General features: G+C 35.9%; 12 protein-coding genes across 12 annotated transcripts; 11 read left to right on the top strand and 1 right to left on the bottom strand.

The window, feature by feature from the left end:
• Positions 1–16: 16 nt before the first annotated feature.
• FDP41_001057 (uncharacterized protein) lies at positions 17–1,881 on the bottom strand (the record flags this gene model as incomplete). Its single annotated transcript, XM_044700882.1, has 4 exons — positions 17–195; positions 247–531; positions 580–611; positions 659–1,881. The coding sequence occupies 4 exons, from the start codon at positions 1,879–1,881 to the stop codon at positions 17–19; spliced, it is 1,719 nt and encodes a 572-aa protein (XP_044564617.1).
• Positions 1,882–2,189: 308 nt separating this feature from the next.
• On the top strand, positions 2,190–2,810 carry FDP41_001056 (uncharacterized protein; the record flags this gene model as incomplete). The annotated part of the gene is made up of 1 exon (XM_044700871.1): positions 2,190–2,810. One exon carries the CDS (start codon positions 2,190–2,192, stop codon positions 2,808–2,810), a length of 621 nt encoding a protein of 206 aa, XP_044564616.1.
• Positions 2,811–2,910: 100 nt separating this feature from the next.
• FDP41_001055 (uncharacterized protein) lies at positions 2,911–3,613 on the top strand (the record flags this gene model as incomplete). Its single annotated transcript, XM_044700860.1, has 2 exons — positions 2,911–2,991; positions 3,086–3,613. The coding sequence occupies 2 exons, from the start codon at positions 2,911–2,913 to the stop codon at positions 3,611–3,613; spliced, it is 609 nt and encodes a 202-aa protein (XP_044564615.1).
• A 459-nt stretch (positions 3,614–4,072) lies between these two features.
• Positions 4,073–6,496, top strand: FDP41_001054 (uncharacterized protein; the record flags this gene model as incomplete). The annotated part of the gene is made up of 2 exons (XM_044700849.1): positions 4,073–4,221; positions 4,333–6,496. The coding sequence occupies 2 exons, from the start codon at positions 4,073–4,075 to the stop codon at positions 6,494–6,496; spliced, it is 2,313 nt and encodes a 770-aa protein (XP_044564614.1).
• A 133-nt stretch (positions 6,497–6,629) lies between these two features.
• FDP41_001053 (uncharacterized protein) lies at positions 6,630–8,459 on the top strand (the record flags this gene model as incomplete). The annotated part of the gene is made up of 2 exons (XM_044700838.1): positions 6,630–7,943; positions 8,013–8,459. The coding sequence occupies 2 exons, from the start codon at positions 6,630–6,632 to the stop codon at positions 8,457–8,459; spliced, it is 1,761 nt and encodes a 586-aa protein (XP_044564613.1).
• A 294-nt stretch (positions 8,460–8,753) lies between these two features.
• FDP41_001052 (uncharacterized protein) lies at positions 8,754–9,242 on the top strand (the record flags this gene model as incomplete). The annotated part of the gene is made up of 1 exon (XM_044700827.1): positions 8,754–9,242. One exon carries the CDS (start codon positions 8,754–8,756, stop codon positions 9,240–9,242), a length of 489 nt encoding a protein of 162 aa, XP_044564612.1.
• Positions 9,243–9,279: 37 nt separating this feature from the next.
• On the top strand, positions 9,280–10,008 carry FDP41_001051 (uncharacterized protein; the record flags this gene model as incomplete). Its single annotated transcript, XM_044700816.1, has 1 exon — positions 9,280–10,008. One exon carries the CDS (start codon positions 9,280–9,282, stop codon positions 10,006–10,008), a length of 729 nt encoding a protein of 242 aa, XP_044564611.1.
• Positions 10,009–10,108: 100 nt separating this feature from the next.
• FDP41_001050 (uncharacterized protein) lies at positions 10,109–13,035 on the top strand (the record flags this gene model as incomplete). Its single annotated transcript, XM_044700805.1, has 3 exons — positions 10,109–10,303; positions 10,404–10,499; positions 10,552–13,035. 3 exons carry the CDS (start codon positions 10,109–10,111, stop codon positions 13,033–13,035), a joined length of 2,775 nt encoding a protein of 924 aa, XP_044564610.1.
• Positions 13,036–13,196: 161 nt separating this feature from the next.
• FDP41_001049 (uncharacterized protein) lies at positions 13,197–13,667 on the top strand (the record flags this gene model as incomplete). The annotated part of the gene is made up of 1 exon (XM_044700793.1): positions 13,197–13,667. The coding sequence occupies one exon, from the start codon at positions 13,197–13,199 to the stop codon at positions 13,665–13,667; it is 471 nt and encodes a 156-aa protein (XP_044564609.1).
• A 356-nt stretch (positions 13,668–14,023) lies between these two features.
• Positions 14,024–17,829, top strand: FDP41_001048 (uncharacterized protein; the record flags this gene model as incomplete). The annotated part of the gene is made up of 8 exons (XM_044700782.1): positions 14,024–14,135; positions 14,199–14,865; positions 14,958–15,127; positions 15,204–16,178; positions 16,273–16,903; positions 16,953–17,082; positions 17,207–17,708; positions 17,777–17,829. 8 exons carry the CDS (start codon positions 14,024–14,026, stop codon positions 17,827–17,829), a joined length of 3,240 nt encoding a protein of 1,079 aa, XP_044564608.1.
• A 328-nt stretch (positions 17,830–18,157) lies between these two features.
• Positions 18,158–19,174, top strand: FDP41_001047 (uncharacterized protein; the record flags this gene model as incomplete). The annotated part of the gene is made up of 1 exon (XM_044700771.1): positions 18,158–19,174. The coding sequence occupies one exon, from the start codon at positions 18,158–18,160 to the stop codon at positions 19,172–19,174; it is 1,017 nt and encodes a 338-aa protein (XP_044564607.1).
• A 2,053-nt stretch (positions 19,175–21,227) lies between these two features.
• Positions 21,228–23,659, top strand: FDP41_001046 (uncharacterized protein; the record flags this gene model as incomplete). Its single annotated transcript, XM_044700760.1, has 3 exons — positions 21,228–21,335; positions 21,394–21,940; positions 22,146–23,659. 3 exons carry the CDS (start codon positions 21,228–21,230, stop codon positions 23,657–23,659), a joined length of 2,169 nt encoding a protein of 722 aa, XP_044564606.1.
• Between the last annotated feature and the right edge of the window lie 502 nt (positions 23,660–24,161).

Here is a 24,161-nt window from a genome sequence, read left to right as displayed (position 1 = left end):
AGCTGGGCGTTGCCAATCACAGACAACCAGTAAATTGACAACAAAGATTTAAAAACCACCAACAATACAGAGACATGGATAAAGGAGCTAAAAGATAATTGAAAAGTAAGTTCTCGCAAATAATTTTCTGTCCAAAGTCGCCGTTAATGGAACTAAGGGTGGTGGTTGCCATCGCCATAGGTACAGAAAATTCAACTATAACATGGTTAAAATATTAATCTCTGGATTTCTACAACAAAAACAAACCTAAAATGGTAAGAACAAGAATTGGATCAGGAGGGAAAATTTTCCAAACAACAGTTCCTAAATAAACAACCCCAACGCCACATAGCGGCATGACTGCCAGCTTTACCACAATACTTATTAATAATGCGAGAGGATTATTAAAATTAATAAACTTTTTTCTGAACCACCTCAATAAATATAAAATATTAAGGAATTTTTTCAGTCGTTGAGACAGGGGAAGTGAGGATTCATTTTCGTCGACTGACGAGTGAAGAGAGGCTCTTAGTGTTGTTGCTACATTTGCACCTATTTTAAAAGTTGCATCTCTTGTTCAAAATTCATATAAATACTTACCTAAAATGAGCATTGAAATAGGGAAAATCGCGCTGTTCTTTGTGAATAATTTCATATGTTTAACTTAATTCAGGCTTACCTAGAAAAAAGTGTCAATGTATGTACGAATGCACTAACGATCATTGGTGGATTGGTAATTAAAAAAGTTTTCACAGGTTCAATTAGTCCGATAATAGTTCCTAAGAATAATGCAATCACAGGAGCATTGATGGTTTGTTTAAGAATAAACCTTGCCCGTTTCATCCTGTCACCATTGTAAAAATCTTTGCATTTCTCAAAAAATGAGCGTTGATTGGAAGTGCTTGGTGACTCCAAATCTTGCAAAACTCCTGATTCTTCATGTGTGCTTGCGTCTTCGAAGTGATGATTCATTTCTTCATTGGTGCCGTGCGCCTCCGTGTGATGAGGGCTTTCGATATGCTCTTTCATTTCAATGCTTTGTGAACTTTCTTCAAATTCCTGATGATTTTGGTCAAAATGATGTATCTCTCCTGTTTCCACACTTTCATTGTCCTCATGATGTTTCATCATTTCAGCATGTTCAGAAATTTCTTTGCGAATTGGTAAGGAAATTTTACCTTCTTCTTTCTTGGGAGGGGATAATGCAGTTAGACCGTAGCTCCAGAACAAGAATATTGAAGGTAAAGTATACACATTAATATAAGCAATTGCTTGCTCAACAGCCTTGTCTACATCAATATCAAACAATACTCCTCCAGCTGAAATTTTGCAAATAGCACTCATAAACACTAAAGGTAATGTAACTCCGTTGTTAAATGTTTGTGTAACATGTTGGACCTGTTGTTGTTCGTAACTTAATGTTCCTCTCCAAAACTTTCTGAAAAAAACAATTCTTCCAATTATATTTCCTACGATGGTTTGTATGAGGTTGATGATTGGCAACATCCATAAATGAGAAAGAGCCTCAATACTAATCGCACGAGACAAGGCATGTAAATTGAATGTCGGACTGAAAACAGTGAATATAAGTTTGCTCATAAATTGAACACGTTCCGGGGTTAAGACACCCACAAAAACTAGAACTGCTCCAATACTGCACGCAATAACTACTTCAATAGTTGCAGATAAAGAGGTCATGAAGAGAAGAAACGTAACATTGGCATCGGAGTGTGTTGAATTTGAAGATGAGTTTACTGAAAGCCAAGAAGAAGGATTATTATAAAATTCATGTGATGATCCTCCAGTAGCATGCATTAACGCCATCAAGCTGGTGCGGTAGAAGGCCTCTGCTGGTGAGGAATCATTGTGATTCAGCACGGGCACAACAATTCCTGCGTCCATTTTTTATTGTTGTGTTTGGCGAATTTTCGGAATAAAGTGCGAGAATCTCGGACGTACAAAACGTAGATCATTATTAGAGTTTCCGAACTTTTTGAATTAACACACTAAGAATATTTACAAACAAAATTGAAATCCTTAGATGGCATTGTAAATTATCCGATCAGTTCCAGTGGTTTGAAGCACGAAAATTGATCCAGCACATTCTGGAAAATTAAAAAAGCATTTCAAAAAAAATTCGCTCATTCTAACCTGTATCATTTCCTTGTATTGATCGCCGCTGCTAGCCTCATCATCGGACCAAACTCATCATGTCAAAGAAAAAGACCACATCCAATGAAGAAAAGCTTGATATTTGTGTAGATTTTTTTCTTGAAAATCGCGAACCTTTTTCGTTGAAAGAGTTGGAGAAAAGGCTCCCTAAATTCAATCCTGCCATCAAGTTTCCTCTCGTTAAAGATTTGCTCACTCAACTCACCGCCGATTCCAGAATTGATACCGACAAAATTGGATCATCAAATCAATATTGGTTGTTCCCGAGTGCAGCAAGCGAGTCCAGAAAGAGAAAGAAACAAGAATTGCAAACACAAGTAGATGCAGAAAATGTAAAGAAAGCAAAATTAGAAGAAGAAATTAAAGAAGCTGAAATAGGAAAAGAAGATACGGAGGAGAGAAGAAAATATCTAAATGAACTAGAGGAAATAAGAAAGGAGAGAGAAGAAGTAATGAAACAACTCAAAAGATATGAGGATTTAGATCCCGAACTGATTGAAAAGATCAAATCCGATGTCAGTGTTTGCAAAGATGCTGCTAATCGATGGACCGATAATGTTTTTGCGCTTGTCATGTATTGCAAGAAAAACTTCAACATGGATCAAAAATCAATTTATGAACGGTTTGAGATTCCTGAAGAGTTTGATAACATTGAATGAAAATCCAATTCAAAAGTCTGAATGTTTTTTAAAATTGTAAATACATGATGTAATTGTAATATATAAAAAGATCTTTTTAATTAAATTCATAAACAAAAAAATGGGCAATTCCGAAGTAACATTGAACTTTAAAACCCTCTCTAAAAAACAATTTCAACTCACCTTCAATGCAAGCGAAACGGTGCGTAATGATCATCTTGACTTTGGTTCCGATGTAACATGTCGACGGAATGAAATTATTATTGCTGATTATTTTCAAAATTTTCATGATTAAGCTCGAAGTTGTGAAAGAAAAAGTTGCTGTCCATGAGCATCTATTGGCATCCACTGTTAAGCTTGTTTATCAAGGAAAAGAATTAACTGAAAGCACCAAAACATTACAAGAATTAGGATTTGATCCAAACATTTCAATAATTGTAGTTGGTAAAAAAACAAAATTGCAAACCCAAACAACAAACAATGCCTCCTCACCATCAAATGTAAATAATAATATTACACAAATTGAAGAACAAATTCAAAAATCAACTCCAACAAAAGAAGAAATTACACTTTCGAAAATTAATGAAATTCAACAAAGGGCTGAGAATTTAGAACAAGAGGTTAAAAGTTTGAAAGATAAAAGAGAAGAATTAGGTGAAAAGAAATACATATTTGAAAAAAAGAAATGTGACGAATATCTAACACTTTGTTTGATAGATTTAGATGGAATTAATGTTGAGGGTAACGAAGAGCTTCGAAAAAAGCGAAGAACGACCATTGTTTTCATTCAATCAGTTCAATCATTCATAGAGTCCAATCTTTAATGTTTAGGTGAATAAAACGACAAGTAGACTTTCATTGTATCGATATTTGTAATTGTATCAATGTGAATATCGAGTTGCACAATTTGGATCTTTGCATCACAATTCTATCTTCATCACCCTTTTGCCATGTTCGTTTCGCAGTAGATGATGGGCTGAGGGAAACACCTTTGAACTTTGTTTTTAAAAATAGCAAAAAAATTTCAAGCAGCGGCTGAAGATCGTCTCTCGTGCTGCTCCATCTTGTAACAAAAATTCTGAACATCAAAACAAAGAAGGTATGTGTTTGAAAGAGAAGACGTCATCATCATACGGGTTTATTATCTAAATTATTCACTCTGATATGAATTTTCTATGATCTTTGATCGATTGTATGGATCGTGATGATGATGGCCATTAATGATCTATTATTTACGATCGTATGATGATGCTAATAATATTCCCAAACCTCGTAGTAGGAAAATGTCTTTGAAAATTCCAAAGAACATCCTTGCCAAAACGAAGGAAATGACTTCGGATGAGGCTAACAAAATCATGGCCACTATCACTTCTGCTATTGATGACATTTATAATGAAAAGGCTACAAGCATGGACTATCAAAAGTTGTACGAGTAAGTATATACTTACTATGAAATCGATTACATCTTTATCATTTAATTGTCAAATGATCATAATATCAATCTATATGCTTTGATCTTGTCGATCTTTTCAATTATTAACAGTCTTGCCTATCAATTGGTTACCAAGAAGTTTGGTGAAAAGCTTTATGATAAGGTGCGATCTACCATTTCAAAACACACACAAGGTGTTTGCAACGATATTAGCAAACAAACAGACACAACTTTCCTTTCCTATCTATTGAACGTATGGAAGAAATATAGAAAAGCAGCATGTACTATTAGAGATTTGCTGTTGTTTTTGGATGAGCAATGGGTCGAACGTCAATCAACTCATGACGTAAAAATCAAAACTGTTTTTGAGCAAGGTATTTTCATTTTCAGAGAGGAAGTATTGATCAAGTTGACAGATAGAGTTCAAAGAATCATGCTTACAATCATCAAGAAGGAAAGAGATAATGTCGAGATTGCAGACAAGTTTTTACTTCGTAGTTTAACACAAATGATGGTTGAAATTGACAAGGAGAAAGTTTACATTCCTGTATTTGAAACTAAATTCTTGGAAGAATCTCACCACTACTACAAAATTGAAGCTCAACAATTCTTTGATAATTGTACAGCTGTGGATTATCTCAAGAGAATTCAAGTTCGTTTAAGGGAGGAGACTGAAAGAGCTGAACGTTGCTTGGATGGTGACACAAAGAACAAAATTGAAAACGTTATCAAAGAAGAGTTTATTGAAAAGTATAAAGAGTCAGTCGTAAAGAAGGAAGGAAGTGGTGTTTTGGTAATGTTAAAGGATAAGAAAGATTCCGAATTACGTTTGGTTTACGATGTTTTGAGTTTGGTTGAGGGTGCCTTGGAACCAACAATTGAGATTTTCCGTGAATACATCACCGAACAAGGAATGGCAATTGTTAAAGATCAAGAGAAAGATAAGGACTTTTTAACTTTGGTGACTGATGTCATTGCTTTGAGAGTTTACTATGATGAATTGTTGTTACGCTCTTTCAGTACGAGACAAGGTGCTGCAACCGTTGGTGGAGGCGTCAGTAAGACAAGAAAGACCAATACCTTTATTCGTGATAAGGATTTCTCTAAAGCTACAAAGGATGCATTTGATAAGATTGTGAACGCAAATGAGCGTTTCCCTGAATATCTTTCATTGCTATTGGATAAAAAGCTTAAGAAGGGTAAACAACAAGTTGAAGAAGAGCAACTTGATCAATTCTTTGATAATGTAATTATGGTATTTAGACATGTCAAAGATAAGGACGTATTTGAAAAATACTATAAGGAACATTTAGCAGTTCGTCTTTTGGAAGAAAGATCTGCTTCTGATGACTCTGAAAAGTCTTTCTTGACAAAATTGAAAGCAGAATTCGGTGTTCAATTCACTACTCGTCTTGAGGGTATGTTTAAGGACATCAAGTTAAGCAAAGACTTGATGGTTCAATGGGGTGACTATAAGGAACAAAAGCATATTCCAATCGATATGAACGTTCAAGTTTTGACTCAAGGCTATTGGCCAAACACCACCACATCCAAATGTGAATTCCCTGAACAAGATTTGAATATTTCTGCTGACATGTTTGCTAAATTCTATTTAGGCCAACACAATGGTAGAAAGCTGACATGGCAATACAATTTGGGAAATGCTTCTCTCATTATGAATGGATTCCCTCAAAAGTATGAATTGTCTGTCTCAACATACCAAATGGCAATTTTGCTCTTGTTCAATGAGAAGGAAAAACTTTCTTATGGTGAAATTGAAGAAGCAACAAAGATTTCCTCTTACGAGCTCAAGAAGAATATTGCTCAACTTGTGAAACCAGTGGACGATGGTGAACAATATAAGAAGTACTCCAAGATTCTTGTTGCCAAATCTGGTACTGAAGAAGCAGGTGAAGCCAAGAAAACAGGTTTGGACAAGAATACAATCTTCGTTCCTAACACCAGCTTCAAATGCAGAAAGTTAAAGGTTGCAGTCATGCCTCCAATCAGCAAGCAAAGTGATGAGGGTGCACAAAAGATTACTGAACAAGTCGAAGAAGAACGTAAGATGGTAGTTGATGCTGTTATTGTCCGTATCATGAAGTCCAGAAAAGTTTTGTCTCATCGTGAATTAGTGTTAGAAACTACCAAACAGCTCCAACAAAGATTTATGCCTGCTCCAACTTTGATTAAGAAGAGAATTGAAAACTTGATTGAAAGAGAATACTTGGAAAGAGATGAAAATGACAGACAAACTTACAAGTATTTGGCTTAAATTAAAACTATTTCATTGTACTCTCTCGTTGTTTATGTGACCATGTACATATGAGGTTGTGAAAAAAATGCAGCAAAGACTTAGTCTCTTTTTTTTGTTTTGCATTATGTGTTGTTGTGCGGTGCAGGCCCTTATGAATAACGTCGGAAATTCAATTAATTCTCGAAACTCATTCAAAGAACAAATCATCAAACAAGACTATCACAATTCATATAAACATTTAGAGTATGGTAATGTGCTAAATATGATGGCAAAACCATTTTTCACCACTCGGCCAACAAACACGTTCGAAGGCCTTTCTCTTTCGAATTTTTCACAAATTCCTTCCTATCAAGCATGGTCTGACGCTATCAAAAATCAAATTCTTGAAGATATTATTCAAAGAGATTGGACATTTTCATGTTTGAATATCTTTCGAGAAGAGCCATCATCAAAAAATTCATCCTATCATTCGAACAATGAATCACTTTATGAAAAATTAGCCCAAAGTTTGGATATATTTATTGTAAATTATGGAAGTATTTTGTTTCACACTTTTAATCAACTAGAGGAAAGCCAAGTAATGATTCAGAGACCAATATCCCAGAATGGTGAATTTGAGTGGCAATGGATACGAGTTTGGATGGGATTATTGTTTGAGGTCGTTGGAGACTCTCGCTTGTTGTTTGACGAAGATGATGTACACGTACAAGTTTTAAATCACCAACTTGACTTTATGGAAGAGAAGTTTATTCAAAAGTTTTTGAAACAATTTAAACCAAAACCTGTGTTTCATTTTCATTTTGTTCCAAAATTTGAAAAGTGGTATTTATTGGGACGAAGATGGAAAATTGATGATGTTCCATCGTTACAACATTCAGAAATGAGTACGCTAGTACCAACTCGGACTACATTGAAGATCATGTCGTACAACATTCATAATTATGAGGGAAATTGGAAATTGAGATTATTCAAAATTCTTAAAACCATTCGAAGGCAAAATCCTGACGTTCTTTGTTTCCAAGAAGTACGTCTTGATGAATCTAAGGATGATTCCAACCTGAGTGATGTTTTCTCAACACATGTTTTACAAGATCATCATCAAATTAGCCATCTAAAAAAAGCTCTCACTCAATTGAGATATATTCATTATATTCACAGACCTGCCATGTCTTATTATTCTCCCTACTCAACGATGAGTAGTTTCCCCCCAATGATGCAGGAAGAAGGACTTGCAATTTTTTCTAAATATCCAATGGTGGAGACAGATCACAAGTTACTTTATCGAGACTTGTCAGATCCTTCCACACATCAAAGAATTTCATTAAGAAGTCGAATTTTAATTCCCTTTCTCAGAGAGGAGATGACATCTGATTTTATAACGGTGGACATTTTCAATACTCATCTTTCATTAAAAGAGCATGAAAGAAATCAAAATGTTTTGGATATTACAAATTTTGCTAATCAAGTAAGTACACTGGACTTCATGATGAGTAGTGTCATCATTGTCATGAAATGAATCACCTCCATAATTAAGGTTTTAGATCACGAGTCTTCACTTTTCCAACCCTCTTTTCAAGTGGTTTGTGGAGATTTTAATTTGGAACCACACGAACATGCGTACTCTCTTTTAAAAACGAGTGGAAATTGGAGAGATTCTTTCGAAGAAGCGAGAAGTGCATTTCTCGTTAACGCCACCACTGATGACCTTGAAACATTGAAAGACTTTGACTCTCATCACACGCTCACCTTCAGTACAGATGGTACCTTTAAAAAGAGAATTGATTACATCATGTATCGTCTTTTAACAGAAAGCCAGATTGACCATTATTACTCTTCCAATCATTTGCGAGTACGAGTGCAGTCCTACCAATTGGATGGAAGGGCTTCAGAATATCATCATGAGAGTAGTTCGACGAACCATTATAAGGCACCAAGCGATCATCATGCAGTCATTGTCGAGTTCATGATTGAAAAGGTGTAATTTTCAATTCTTTCCAATGAAAGTAGAGTTTTTTGGTGCCTCTAAGGATGGTTTGACGTGAACGAAGATTGCATTAGAAAAGTATGGATTTTTGTAACTTTGGAGCCAATCAATGATCGAATCCCTTAGCAAAAGTTATTTTTAACATCTTCGTGTATCAACTTGCACTCCTTCAAACATCAATGGTGGACATGAAAGAGGAGTGTGAATGATAAATTCTCAACACACTTCCCTTTCTCATTGAATCTCATACACAACAAAAAACAATCATTGAACCATCATCATCCACTAATCATGATCCCACCAACCTCTCAAAATCAACCACAGGAGAGGTGTCCTTATGAGGAAATTATTTCAACAACCACTGTTCAAGCTGCATCCAATGAGGGTTTTGATTACAGCAAATTAATTGTCCAATTCGGTTCGGAACCTCTACAACAAGATGTGGTTGATCGCTTTGAAAAATTAACCGGAACGAAGGCTCACCATTTCCTTAAACGAGGAATTTTCTTCAGTCATCGAGATTTGAACAAATTATTGGATCACTTTGAACAAGGAAAACCGTTTTACCTCTATACAGGAAGAGGACCATCCAGCGACTCGATGCATTTAGGACACATGGTACCATTCATGTTTACCAAGTATTTGCAAGAGGCTTTTAAGGTTCCTCTTGTGATTCAAATAACCGAAGATGAGAAGATTTTAATGCAAGAGTTGGATTTTCAACAAGTTCGAAACATGATGATTGAAAAATGTGAAAGATATTATTGCTTGTGGATTTGACATGAGCAAAACCTTTATATTTTCAAATTTAGATTATATGAGATATTTGTACAAGACTGTCGTTCAAATTGAAAAAAGTGTGACGACCAGTCAAGTGAAAGGAGTATTTGGATTTAATGATTCAGATAATATTGGAAAGATGAGTTTTCCAGCCATTCAAGCTGCACCTTCCTTTCATTTATCATTTCCACACATTTTCCCAGAACCTCAGAATTTTAAGGATAACATTGAGAATAAGAGCACACTCCAACAAGGACACAACCATCGAATCATGTGTCTCATCCTATGTGCTATCGATCAGGATACTTATTTTAGGTTAACCAGAGATGTTGCTCCAAAATTGGGATTTCCTAAACCTGTCCTTGTTCATGGCAAATTCTTACCCTCATTGCAAGGTGCAAAAACAAAGATGTCCTCCTCAGATAAGAGCTCTGCAATTTTCTTGACAGACTCTCCATCAATGATTGCATCTAAAATTTTAAGTGCATTCAGTGGAGGAGGATCTTCAAAAGAGCTTCATATCAAATATGGAGCAAATTTGAAGATCGATGTTCCATTCAAATTCTTGGAATTCTTTTTGGAAGATGACCAACAGTTGGAACAAATTCGAGAGCAGTATTCTCAGGGCAGAATGATGACCACTCAAGTGAAAAAATTGACAGCTTCAGTGGTGAGTAAATTGATCCAAGAACACCAAGAACGCAGAGCTCAAATAACTGAATATGAACTGAAGGAATTCATGTCCATTAGAAAACTTGATTTCTAATAGTCCAATTTTTCCATGCCATCCACGAATGATTAAACGTTGGGCATTTGACATTTTCAACAAATGGTTTGAAGTTTTTTTGCAAAGCTGAAAATAAAAAATGAAATCATCGTCGTCCTCTACTGTGAAGAACAAACTCGCTGCTGCATGGCAAAATGAAAAAGAGGAATATTCATCACCATCCGAAGAGGAAGAAACGACAATGAATGATGATGATTTTGATTTTAACGAAGAGGAAGATGAAAATATTCCATCTGAAAGTGTTTTAGATGGAAAAATTACAAAAAAACATAATGTACGTTGTAAATCTAAATAGATCATCTCAAAAAGTTTCGAACTCTCTTATTTTACGATGTTATGGTGCCTATCATAATCATACATGTATTAAATAATAGATTGATTCCGATGATGAGGATGATGAGGATGATGACACAGACTCGGATGAAAATCATTACGATCCACTCGCAAAAACAAATGCTAAAAAACAAAAAGTCACTAGCTTTTTTTCCAGCAGGAAGATCCTCGGAACTGAATCAACAACAGGATGAAGAATCCGAGGAATCCGAAGACTCTGAAGAATCTGACAATGACATGAGTACAGTGAGAGATTTAATTAAAAAGGCTTCTTCAACTCAATCTGCAACACAGGATGATGACGATGATATTCAATTAAGCGATTTAATTTCATCCACTCAACACGGAACGGATACAAGGTTAAATGCAGAAAAAACTCAAAAAGAATTGAAGAATATTGAAGAGTTGAAGAAAATTGACAAACAATACAAAAAAGGAGCTGGACTGTTCTATGCGCTTGAAGACACAGAAATTCAAAATGAAGAGAGAAGAGCTGCTTTTGATATTGTAGATGAAGGAATGGAAAAATGGCATTCCATCGTTGAAACAGTTGAGAATTCAAGACATGTTCCTCTAATTTACAAACATTTGCGAGACAAAACAGAAAAGGAAAAAATTTTGGAAAAGGGAATCAAAGGAAGTGGAGTATTTGACGATGCATCAGAGATTGAGATGATTAAATCATTTGAAGCCACCAAAAAACAGTTATCTAACATGGACAAAGAGTCTCTACTTGCAAGACATAAAGAAATTTTGGAAAAGAGAGCGCAGATGGAAAAACTAGCAAAAAAGAACAAATGGCTCAAGAATATTAAGAGCAAGACATATAGAAAAATTTTAAAAAAGCAAAAAGAGAAGCAACAAGAATTGATAGAAGAAGAACAAATGAAGAATATGGATGAGGAAGAATTAAAACAGAAAATTTTGAAGAGAGAACGAGAAATGATCACTGAGAGATTAACCATGAGACACAAAAATACGTCCAAGTGGGTAAGACATGCCATGAAGCATCAAGTTCACAATACAGGCCTTAGAGAAGCTATTGCAGACCAATTGAAGGTCCACTCTGATCTCATGAAAAAACAAACAAGGAAAGAAAATGAAGATGATAGCGATGATGAAGATGAAATGGTTGAACAAATGTTCCAAAACGATAGACAATCGAATCCATTTGAAACAATGAGACAGGTTGTCACTGAGGAAGAAGGAGAAAAGAAAGGTCTTTATGGAATGAAATTTATGAAAAAAGCTGAAGAGAAAAGGAAACAGGAACAATTAGACCTAATTAACCAAATGGAGAAGGATGTTAGTAGTCACATTGGCAATGTCTCTTCCACTCAAGAAGACGAAGAACAACCCTCGGGAAGAATGCAATTTGAAAAAGATAACAATAATAAGAAAACTAATTCTCGAGCAATGCATGAAGACTTGGACTCTTCATCATCTGGGGATGAAAATATTGAGACAAAATTTGATAAGAATACGATCGTAATTCCAAAGGCCACTGTAAAAGTTTCATCACAGGCTGTAACTGAAAAGACCAATTCCACGGAAACACCACAATCAAGCATTCCAGCACAAACTCCAAGTGTTGAAAATTCTGTGCTCAATACAACCAAGATCACATCCAAATCCTTTGGATCTGCATCCGAAACATCTAGTGCACCAGAAAAGAGCCAACAAGTCACAGTGACGAGTATTTCAATGAAACGAAAACGTTCAACCAAAGAAAACCCATGGCTGAATAAGGGAGGAAAAACAAAGAGTAGAGACAGTGATACACTAGCGGATGAAGTCTCCAAAAAAAAGAAGAAGATGAATAAGGATGTTGCCTCAAAAATTTTGATCAGCACTGATGAGTCCAAATTGAGCATTGAAACCAATGAAACTTTGATTGATGAAAATACACATGTTGAATCCACAACGGATGTCACCAAGTCAAGCAAAAAGAATAGAGAACAATTAGAATTTGAAAAGAAAGTGAAACAAGAAGCATTTGCAGGTGATGACTTGGAGCTTCAGTTCGCTGAAGATAAGAAAAAAGCAATCAATGAAGAGATTGACATGCCTGATTTTTCAACCACCTTTAAACCTGGTTGGGGTTCATGGGCTGGTTTTGGTCGTGAAGAACAAGTTAAAAAAGACTTGGAAAAGAAACAACGCCAAATTGCAAGAATTCAAAAGAAGATTAGAGACGAACAGATTGAACAACGTGCTGATACTCAACTTCATCATGTAATTATTCGAGAGACAGCTAAGGTTCCAGACAAATTCCTCATTCCAGTGTCGAATCAAGTTGAAGCTGCTGTGGTGGATAGTGCATTTGCTCATCCTTTGGGTCTTGAATGGAATACTTTGAAAGGCCACAAGACACAAATTGCACCTCGTGTTAATTTACAAAGTGGACATATTGCTAAGGCTCTTGACTATGAGACAATGCAAATCAAGAGTACCAAAGCAAACACTCAAGATCCTTTACTTGATGTTAAAAAAGCTGCCAAACTAGAGTCTGCTAAGGAACAACGGTATCAAAAGCTTAAGGAAAGGTTAAAGGACGATTATGAAGCAGTCAAATCTAAAAGACAAGAAGAACGAGAAAAACTGGACAAAGAAAAAGAAGAAAGCAGAAAACGGTACATGGCTCGATGGGAAAAAGACTTGGATGAAGAATAAACACGTGTTCTTTGGAAATCTCGAACTTTTTTGCATTCAAAAATTTGCTCGATAAAAAATAGTTCACCCAATAAACACTCACTCCTCGCAACAGGGTAAATAGATTGGCTTAATTAAACCTCCATCACGGAAACATCAAACTCTTCTTCGTATCGTATATAATGAAACCGACAACGACAATAACAACGAAATCTCGAGAAAGAAGAACATGTTCTTCGAATCACATTAGCCCCGATATGTTTAACTCTCAGGACAGTGTGAGTTCTTTAGGACACTCTGCGAGTCATTGTGATGGATCTGTGAGCCAAGAAACAATATCATCACTCATTCTCCCAACATCATCATCCGAATTTCATGAAACTCTTCAAACAGATCAAAATTCTCAAGAACAACAAAATCTCTTAAACGAAATTTCCAGCTTGAAAAACTTGATGAAACCAACTTTGAAGTTGAACAAAAAGGAAAGCAGTTTAATCACCTTGGATCAAGATCCATGTGAGCAAGTGGAGGAAATTGAATGTCCAAGTTATGTACACACTAAGAAGAGTCCCGAAAAGAAGAAACGAACGTTGGTGGTTGAATCCTTGCACAAAAATAGAAAGAAAAATGTAAAGAAGAAGAAGAAACAATGAAGAACACAATCATGAAGAACATGAGAAAGAGCTTGTCAATGTATTGAGATGATGTTGAAAATTGTTAAACGCGATCACGAAAGAAAATCATTTCAAGAAAGCTCACACAAGATAGGGAAGACCCGGACAATCAAGTCGATAGCAACTCCGAACACCCGTTTCGTGGTGATTGGTCCAGACATTTCTCACACATCGTTGATTTTCAAATCTAACAAAAAACGACCTATGCTTTGTGCTGCTTTTTGAAAATCAGTGGGATGACATCACATCGATCAATATGTAATAATATTTTATCCAGTAACAATCATTATGAGAAAATAACAGCTGACCATTCATTTCGCAACAAAATTTTGACGATGAAAATCATTCTTTTATTATCACTTACCACAAGTTTAATGTTCATTCCGTTTGCGCATATCTTTGCACAAACCACACGTACTTTCACACCTCATTATCAAGTCACAACAGGTATGTGTGAGAAAACAGATAGAATCATTTTCGTCATCATCATGATGATTCGATCATTCACAGTTGTTGGCAATGGAGACAGTGATTTTGCAGGTGATGGTTCAAACGCATTACTTGCAAGTTTAAACTCTCCAAAAGACCTTTTTCTTCAAGAAATTGCAACCAACACTCAAATCTTGTTCATTGCTGACACAAACAATCATGTCATTCGAAAAGCAATTGTCAATGGAACAATACAAACTGTTGCAGGTATTGGAAGATCGAATGGCTATTCTGGAGATGGTTTATTAGCAACAAGTGCAAAACTTTCTCAACCAGTGGGTGTTTTTGTGTTTCAAAATGATTTGTATATTTGTGACAGTGGCAACAATAGGATTAGAAAAGTGAGCTCATTCTCAGGTTATATTTCAACCATTGCAGGCACTGGTGTGAAAGCCTCTACTGGTGACGGATTGAGAGCTCAATATGCAAGTCTTGCCATACCTAAAGGTATTTTCTTTAATGATGCAGGTGATTTCATCATTTCAGAATTTGACTCTGACAAAATTAGAAAAATACTTGGAACGACAGGTGTGATTAGTACCATTAATAAGGATGCTTTTAACAAACCACAAGGATTATTTATTACTTCAACAAATGAAATTTATGTAGCCGATTCAGGAAATCATCGTATTCGAAAAATTCTACCAACATCGGGAAGTGTTGTGAATATTGCTGGAACTTCTAAAAGGTATGACAACAGTAGTAGAATTATTATTCATATTATCATATTGAAATCTAAATATGTGAAATTAATAATTATTCTTGTGAAATTAATATAAGCGGATACTCTGGAGATGGGCTTGTTGCAACATTCTCAAGTTTAAATACACCAAGAGGAGTGTTTGTAAGTTCCATTGGTGAGGTATATATTGCAGACACCAACAACAATAGGATAAGAAAAGTGACTAATAATGGATTACTGATCGATATTGTTGGAAATGGAAATCAAGGTAAGTACTCCTCCTGTGATGATTATGCATAATTATAGAGAGTTCGTGTCCAATATCCATCATGATCTTCATTTAGGAAAATCCATGGATGGTCCTGTCTCATCTAATTTTATGATTGCTCAACCTGAAGCTGTCAGTGTTGCATCTAATGGCGATATTTATTTCACAGATACAAATAACCACATGATTAGAAAAATCTCATGTCAAGATGGTTATGTGGGAAGTCAATGTGAAATACCTATTTGTTTCAATGTTTTGGGAAATGATACCATGAATGTTTGCAATGGACAAGGACAATGTAAATCCCCAAATCAATGCGAATGCAATGGAAATTACACAGGATTAACTTGCAATGTTACTGTTTGTTATGGAATTGCTTCAAATAACGAATCGGTATGCAGTCGCAATGGACTTTGTGTGGCTCCAAATCAGTGCAAGTGTAATGATTTTTACACTGGATCTAATTGTTCCATTCCAATTTGTTTTAAAAAGTCCATCTATGGAGGTTCAATGCCTTGTAGTGGACATGGCGTTTGTGTGGCTCCCAATCAATGTAATTGTTCTCTCAATTTTATTGGTAGAGAATGTGAATATCCCATTTGTTATGGTTTTCCATCCAATGACACTCTCAATAGTTGTAGTGGGAATGGTGTATGCATGGATGTGAATAATTGTTCATGTCTGGAAGGAAAATTTTCAGGTTCCAAATGTGACATTCCCATCTGTTTTGGACAAACGACGACAACAAGTGCTTGTTCTCAACATGGTACTTGTATCAAACCTGATGTTTGTCAGTGTGACAAATCTTACACTGGATTGAATTGTGAAATACCGATTTGTTTTGGAATTCCACAAAATAATTCAAAGGCATGTAGTGGAAATGGATTTTGCTCCAAAAAAGACACTTGTTCCTGTCATGAAGGTTATAAGGGTGAACAATGTCATATTGCAATCTGTAATGGATATGGAGCAGATGACACCAAACGAGTCTGTAATGGATTAGGAGTTTGTGTAGCTCCTAATTTGTGTGAATGTGTCACTGGCTTTGCAGGTAGGTTGCTCAATTTTTCAACAACACTCTCAAGACAAAACTCTTTTCAATGATTTACAACAACAACAACATGATTGATTCACACACGAGTTAGGTAATAATTGTGAAACATCGATTCAACTGGCCATAATTTTAGCGTCAGTGCTTGGACCTTCATTACTTGTCATTGCTTGTTTATTGATTATTGTCCTTTTCATATCAGCAACCATGGCTAGAAGATTATTAAAAAAGAGAAGAGCAGAAAGGGAATATGCGAAAAAGTTGTTGGAGAGTGAAATGGCTCTTACAGACTCATTGATTGACTTTGAAAATTATAGACCATCAGAATCGTATATTATTCCCATTGAGGATGTAAAACTCATTGCTCAACTTGGTGAAGGCTCTTATGCAAAAGTTTTTCGAGGAATTTGGAACAAGACTCCAGTGGCAGTAAAAGTGATCACTCTTGACATGTTAGAAACCGACGAAGAAGATTTTAAAAAAGAAGTACGAGTGATGAATTCACTCTCTCATCCTAACATTGTTGCGTTTTATGGATTGAGTATGTGTGAAAGAGAACGAAGATTAATCGTTGAGCTTGTCGATGGAGGTAATTTACAAAATTTTATTTACAATTTGAGAAATGGCAATGTGAAGGCAACTTTTGGAAGAAAAATTAAGATTTTACTGGATGTTGCAAACGGTCTAACGTACTTGCATCAAAGAAATCCTTCTGTGGTACATCGGTGAGTTTTAGAAAATGCGAACGAATCCGTTCATTTATGTTTTTTAAAGAGATTTAAAACCTGCAAATATTTTGGTGACAAGCTCTAATGGCTCTTGCAAAATATGTGACTTTGGACTTTCAAAATTTGGCCAATTAAGTTTAGGAACTGTGAGAATAGGAACATTCTTTTATATGGCAGTAAGTGTTTGTCAATGTTCATTGCAAGTGGATAATCTTTTTCTTTTTTGAATATACAAATCTTTAGCCAGTAAGTATTCAAATCTACTACATTCTGTTCATGATAACATTTTCATAATTTAAGGAAATTATTGCACCAAAATCCACATCGATGAATATGAAAATTCCTCAAACCAATCATCGTCACTCAACTCCAAGCGAGTCAGTTTTCACAGAAAACGAAGGATTCCAACTCGATCAAATGATTGACGAAGCTGCCATGTTCGAAGATGAAGCAATCTATGGTCCACCAGTCGATATTTATTCACTAGGAATTATATTTTGGGAATTGTTTTTTGAAGAGAATCCATACGAGTTTAAAAACAAAGACAAACTTTGTCTTTACAATAATCCAGAATTTGCCAAACTTCATTCATGTCCTACCCACAAAATTATTAATATGATTTCATGTGGCCTGAGACCTATTATCCCATTCAAGTCAGAACGTGAATGTTGTGAATGGTTACAATTGTATTACGGAGAAGATTTGAACTGTAAGGTACTATTTCCATTTGTGATTCGATATTTACAATTAATGAAAATGTGTTGGAAACAAAATCCTGATGAAAGACCTTCCGCCTCGCAAGGTATGTAAAATAAGAGTTCTATTGTTTGGATTTATATATTTTGCATCGATTCAATAATCACTTCCCAGTGGCCAAAACTCTCAATCAAATTTTAGAAGATTATGAGAACTGTTGTAAATAATGTCATTCGTCATAAATATGAATTGGAACAGCAGATCATAAAAGATCAATCTCAACACTTTGGTGGTGTCTCCATGTTCCAACAACGTGCAGTACATGGATAAGCATCTTTCTCTTCGCTGGCAACAAGATCACACACGTGGTCGTTGTAAAGGATCATGAAATTGTCTCGAAAAAAAAATCGTCACTTGGCTTGCCTGATTTGAGATTTGAATCGGCAAGCTTCTTCTTCTCAGCAGTGCTACTGTACAATAACCGAAACATCATCATCACAAAAACTTTTAAATCGTCTCTCATCACCACCTTCCGATACCTATAAATTCATCATCATGGAAACAGAATTATTTACGAGTTATATTGCTCTTCTGATACATGCTGTAGTACCCATCATAATCGGCAGCAGACAATCTCTTTCGTCCGGCCAAGTAGAATCTTTAGAAACCAAAGATGCTTTTATGTTTCCCGTGGTTGGGTCGTGTGTCCTATTCAGTTTATATTTATGTTTCAAATTCCTGAGCGAGGCTTGGATTAACTTTGTCATGAGCGCATATTTTACAATTTTGGGAATTGGAGCTATTGCAACAGCATTACATCCATTGTTGAATGCAATTGTACCATATCATATGACCGATAAGAGCAAAGAAGGGGCTCAAAAGTATCGTTACACCCTCCGCATTCCTGTTGTCGGTTGGACCTTTGAATTTTCGTTTGTTGACATCATTGGCACAATTATTGGAACTATTGTTGGTGTTATTTATATTTTCACAAAACATTGGATTACAAACAACTTGTTCGGAGAATGTTTCTCAATGGTCTCAATTCAATTAATTCAATTAGGATCTTACAAGGTTGGAGCCATTCTTTTGATTGGTCTTTTCTTTTATGACATTTTCTGGGTCTTTGGAACTGAAGTCATGGTCACTGTCGCCAAGAAATTTGATGCTCCGATCAAGGTTGTTTGGCCTAAAGCCGGTGGTTTTTCTCTTTTGGGCTTGGGTGACATTGTTATTCCAGGCATTTTTGTTGCGCTGATGCTAAGATTTGATTATTATCTTTACAAGAAGTACAAGAGAGGAGAGTTTTCAAAGACATATTTCATGGTCACATTCATTTCTTACATTATTGGGTTGGTCCTTACCATTGCCGTACTGCACATTTTCCGTGCTGGACAACCTGCCTTGTTGTACATTGTACCATGTGTATTAGGAGGATCTTTTATGACTGCTGTGTTTAAGGGACAAGTTGGAGAATTATTAGCCTATCATGATGACAATCTTTTAGAGATTGAAAATCCAGAACTTGCTGAGCAAAAGAAAAAAGCAGCTGAGGAAAAGAAACAAGATTAATTTATTGGACATTCAAATAAAAATACAATTCATTCTATTGAGACTTTTGACACCTCTCCACTACTAATAGTCAAGCAAGGCAAAACAGTTCCAAATTATTTGTGTCTTGTTGATAAAGGCGATGAAGGGTTCACCTAACAGTTTTTGAAATAAACTTTCAAAACAATCATTGTGGTGTGCCATGAAAGGCATGTACACCAAAAAGCAAAGTCAAGTCAAAAAAAGTCGCGAATGCGCAAGCAAAGCAACCAAATTCTGCAAAGAAAAATTACATGAAAATTAACAAGCACGGAAGAATGTACCTTCCTTGTGAATCTCTTTAAGAGGAATGCAGCCAATTAATATTCTTCACTAATCAATATAAACTACCTCAAAAATTATAGTAAAGTGGTGAACTGACTCCTTTCCTCACATGTTTCGCAAACAATAATAATAACACCTCAAGACCTCCACTTGTAACTACACAACCGCTTCACTGAAATTGTTGGTGTTGATAGAAGAACAGTGGATAAAGTTGTTGCTAATAGACCAAAAACAACCAATACCAGGACGACCAGCAGTTGTATTGTTTCAGGAATTGATTATTTGCATTGAAATGTATTTACTTTGTTTTCCACAGATCACTATTAAACTTCTTACTCATGATTGTCTTCTGAAACAACTTTGCCCAACTTTTAGGATGACTGGTCCTCCGAAACAAGATTAATCATGGAATTGAAAAGATCAAAGGTTGGTCGTGATAATGTATGTTGTGGTTGGTGGATGAGTTGGATTCAATAATTTCTACGTCGTTGTCATCACAATCTTCTTTTTGAGAGTTGCAATAGGTATTTTCAACAATGTGTTGTTGTACGACTGGTCTTGCAGACATTGGTGAAAAAATTTGATTTGCTTTCTCTTGCCACTGCTTGTATATATGTCAATTTTTCGGTGTTATAGCTTCATCTTGTCAGTGAGGTTGCCAGTGATTGCAAAGTGCTTGCCACCTTGAAAAATGCACTTTTTTTTGAATTTATGTGACAGGCGGCAAAACTTTTGACAGTTAGGAATTTGGAGGAGAGGGAAAGATAAATCAAAAGGCAATAAATCACGAATCTGATTGGTTGTATTCAAATATTGAGTAATTTATGTTTGGGAGTGTGAGACAAGGATCAAAGATTTTCCAGCTTCCATGGTTTTGTAGTGTTGAATAACCGTTACACAACATTCGAGCCTCATTCCAAATTAATCATTGATGTTCATTTTGACTTTAAATAGGACTTTGCAAAAAAAAATTTCAAAATAATAACACAATTTAATATTGGTTTGTTTTAACAATGACCAAACACACATTTGGTTTCTGTTGGTTCGGTAGAAAAAATCATTTTTATATGTGAAAGGAATGAATCTTTCAGCGCAAGACTTAGATCTAGAAAACTCAAGAAAGGAGTATTGCATGAGTATATTAGTCGATTAATTATGGAGAGTAAGGGATATATATGCCTAAATCCGAATCACAGGTATACCGATAATGGTTTTGATTATGTTTTCCAAAAAGAAAAAGGAGTGGTAGTGGTTGTTGAAACCAAATCAAAGCATACTGCTCTTTCTTCACGAAAATCAGCAAAAGAAGGAACTCCAGAATATATTAAGGATGTTCTTGAGGAAGGTAAAAGAGTCTATGCCAAATTAGAAAACGAATTTATCACAAGGTTGATTGAAGGGGTGCTAAATTACTGTATATTTTTCACGAGGTTTCATTTTCAGATTTTGGCACATTTAATCCTTACAAATTTTACAAGTTGAAGGATGATGGAATAACATTTCAAGAGTTTGATCATTCTCAACTATAATTTGATTGTCGCAAAATCAAGTGAATGTGATTGTAAAATAAACGTTTTTAAAAAGTAATTCTTTGAAACATATCTGAGCTGTTGGGCGAGTAGTTCTTTGGATCATTGATTAACCACAAGGCCGTTATTCAATGCCGTGTGGGTTGATCTTTACTGAAATTCCTCTTGAGATGAAATTTGGCCTCTCGCGCGTGCAATAAATCTTCAAAAAAAATCATCACATGCCTCTCCAGCAAGATACACACGAGCTTACGGAGACGTGTCAAAATAGTTCAATAGAACTCGGTGAACCTTTGAAAAAGATCAAAGAATCATCTTCTTTCATACATGTAAGTCTTTTGTTGTGAAAAGCCATGATGATGAACCTTCATCGTGATTTGTGTATAGACAAAACACAAGGATCCAAACATCATCTTAACAGAGCCAACGAGTGCCATCCATGATGATGCATCCTCCAACAACACCACACACTACGACAACCAAGAAAAGAAGGAGATTGAACCAAGCTCGTTAAATGGCAAACAGCCTGCAGACAACAACATTGACAGCCCGACAAGTTTGCCAAAACAGAGTGCAACGTTGCATTCAACACAAGAATTGGTTGCCAATGATGATGACGTCAATGTCTCTGTCGAGTTGATGAACAAAACAAGAAAGGAAAAGTTCATTTTTTATATCAAATTGCTGTTTGCGCACTTGTTAGGTGTGTTGAAGTTGTGTTGGCCAACAGTAGTGATGAATGTGTGCAACGTGACCTTAGGTTTAGAATCATTATCTTTCATTGGCCATATCAAAGTTGAAGATGAGACGATGAGTGCAGAAGAGAAAGGCAAAATGAGTGAACTTCACATGGCTGCTGCATCCTTGGGAAATTCATTCCTCTTTTGTTTTATTTATATTGCTGTTGGACTGACTCATGGACAAGATACATTGGGTGAGTATATTATTCATACAAATGATCCAAATGATTCGATCATATTGTGAACAATGTTCTGCATCGGATTGAACGAAATATCATCGTGATTATGTTGAAATTTCTGAACACCTGTTGTGTGTGATTGAATCATCATCTCTCATCATATTCATACTTCCTGAACTGAAATGGCCTTTAATTTGAACTCATATCGCAACACACACAGTTTCACAAGCAGTCGGAGCGAATAATTTAAAGAGAGCAGGTCAAATTCTTGCTCGTTCCATCACAACCATCATCCTTGCATTGATTCCGATTAGTGTGATTCTCTGTGTGGTTAATTATTCATTAATATTGATGAATCAAGAGGATAATCTAGTTCACTTGGTTGGTTTGTATTTGAGAATTTTGGTTCCAGGTGTGTTGCCATTCACTTTGTGTGAAGCTCTTTCCTTGTTTTTGGTCTCTCAACACATTCTCTTGCCCAATGTCATTATTTGGCTTTCATCCATTTTCCTTAATTTTGGACTCACTTATGTGTTTGTATTTGGCGTTGGATTTAAGGGATTGGGTTTTATTGGAGCTCCAATTGCCACCACCATCACTCGATACTTTATGTTAACCTGTTACATTTCTGTCATTTACTTTAAGGGATACATGAAAAACACTTGGCATGGATTTGTCGATGTTCGAAATGTCTTTCAATGGGCAGGATTTAAGGAATTCTTAAAATTGGCATTACCAGGTGCTCTCATGTTAACATTTGAGATTTGGGGTTTCGAAATCTCCACCATCACCTCTTCCTTTGTCAGTCAAACAGCCCTTGCTGCTCACTCGGTGGTGTTACAAATATCTGCCCTGACCTACATGGTACCTCTTTCTCAAGCAGCAGCCACTTCCATTCGGATTGGTCAATTATTGGGAGCTCGACAACCCATGCGAGCCAAGTACACTGCTTACAGTTCCATGATGTTTGCCGGATTGATCATGTTTCTATCAGGAAGTACTCTGGCACTTGCTCGTGATTACATTCCAATGATTTATACCGAAGATCCAGAAATCATTTCAATGAGTGCTTCTGTATTTCCATTGTGTGCTATTTTCCAATTGTTTGATGGAGTTCAAGTGATTGGTGGTGCTGTGATTCGAGGAATAGGAAAACAAGTGATTGGAGCAGCAAGTAATTTAATTGCGTATTATGTGTTGGGATTACCCACAGGAGCTGCTCTTGCTTTTGGAGCGAAATGGGGACTTGTTGGTATTTGGTGTGGTCTCGCATTTGCTCTTTTTGCAGTTTCCATTGTTTTGGCACTTTATATCATCTTTCGATTGAATTGGAGAAAGGAATCTGAAACAGCTTTTGAACGAGCCACAAAACATACAATGACAACGAATGAGAGTACATCCATTTCAACCAATGAGGACCATGTTGAGACTAAAATGTCAATAGATTTGGAAATGAATCCAGTGAATCTTGATGTGGCAGCAGCTCAACAACACTCTCCAATCCAACTTTTTGTTCAATCAGGTCAAGAAAATACTTCCTCAAACAAGACATCTCCGACTATTGTTGAAGACGATCAAGCCAGAGACGACTTGGTTGCAACTTGTCTGAAACTATCCACCAGTGTGGACGAAGAAGAAGAACCCATCGAAAAGAAGGCTGCTCGACGTTTAGAAAAATATCATTCTCGTTTGAAATTGCTTTCAGAGTCTGTCGATAGTTTGGAGGAGGAATGAGCAAGGAATGAACATGTTGTGTGAAATTAAGAATAATAAAAGCCAGAATTATATTTGCAAAATGTCATTCTGTCAAAGAGACATCTGTCAACAACACAAAAAAAATGGACTGTGTGTACCAAACGATTGACTTTATTCATTCCAATCGCGACCTTTCAGACAAGAACAAGGTGGCATTGTTGAGCGGTTGTTATGTTGGAACCTTTGAAAATAACTCGGTACAAAATATTATCAAACGTTTAGGCTCTAAAAGTGATCCTTCAGAAACAAATGACAAATTAGACCCCCTATTGGATTGAATGGCACCATCATTTGAGTCTAACAATGAAAATATAGATCATTATGAAACATTTATTTCCTTTAAATCTATTCCATACTCTGAGCCGAAAAACAGATTATGTGCTAAATTTGGAAGTGAAAACTTTATCATTGTGAAAATGCACGTTCCAACAATTTACAAGACCTCATACGTGCTACCTACGACGAAGTTTCTAAATATATA

This window comes from Naegleria fowleri, assembly GCF_008403515.1.
Source record: "Naegleria fowleri strain ATCC 30894 chromosome Unknown tig22, whole genome shotgun sequence".
Taxonomy (NCBI): domain Eukaryota; phylum Heterolobosea; class Eutetramitea; order Acrasida; family Naegleriidae; genus Naegleria; species Naegleria fowleri.
Note: the sequence above shows the minus strand (reverse complement) of the source record. Positions and strands in the feature narration are given on the sequence as shown.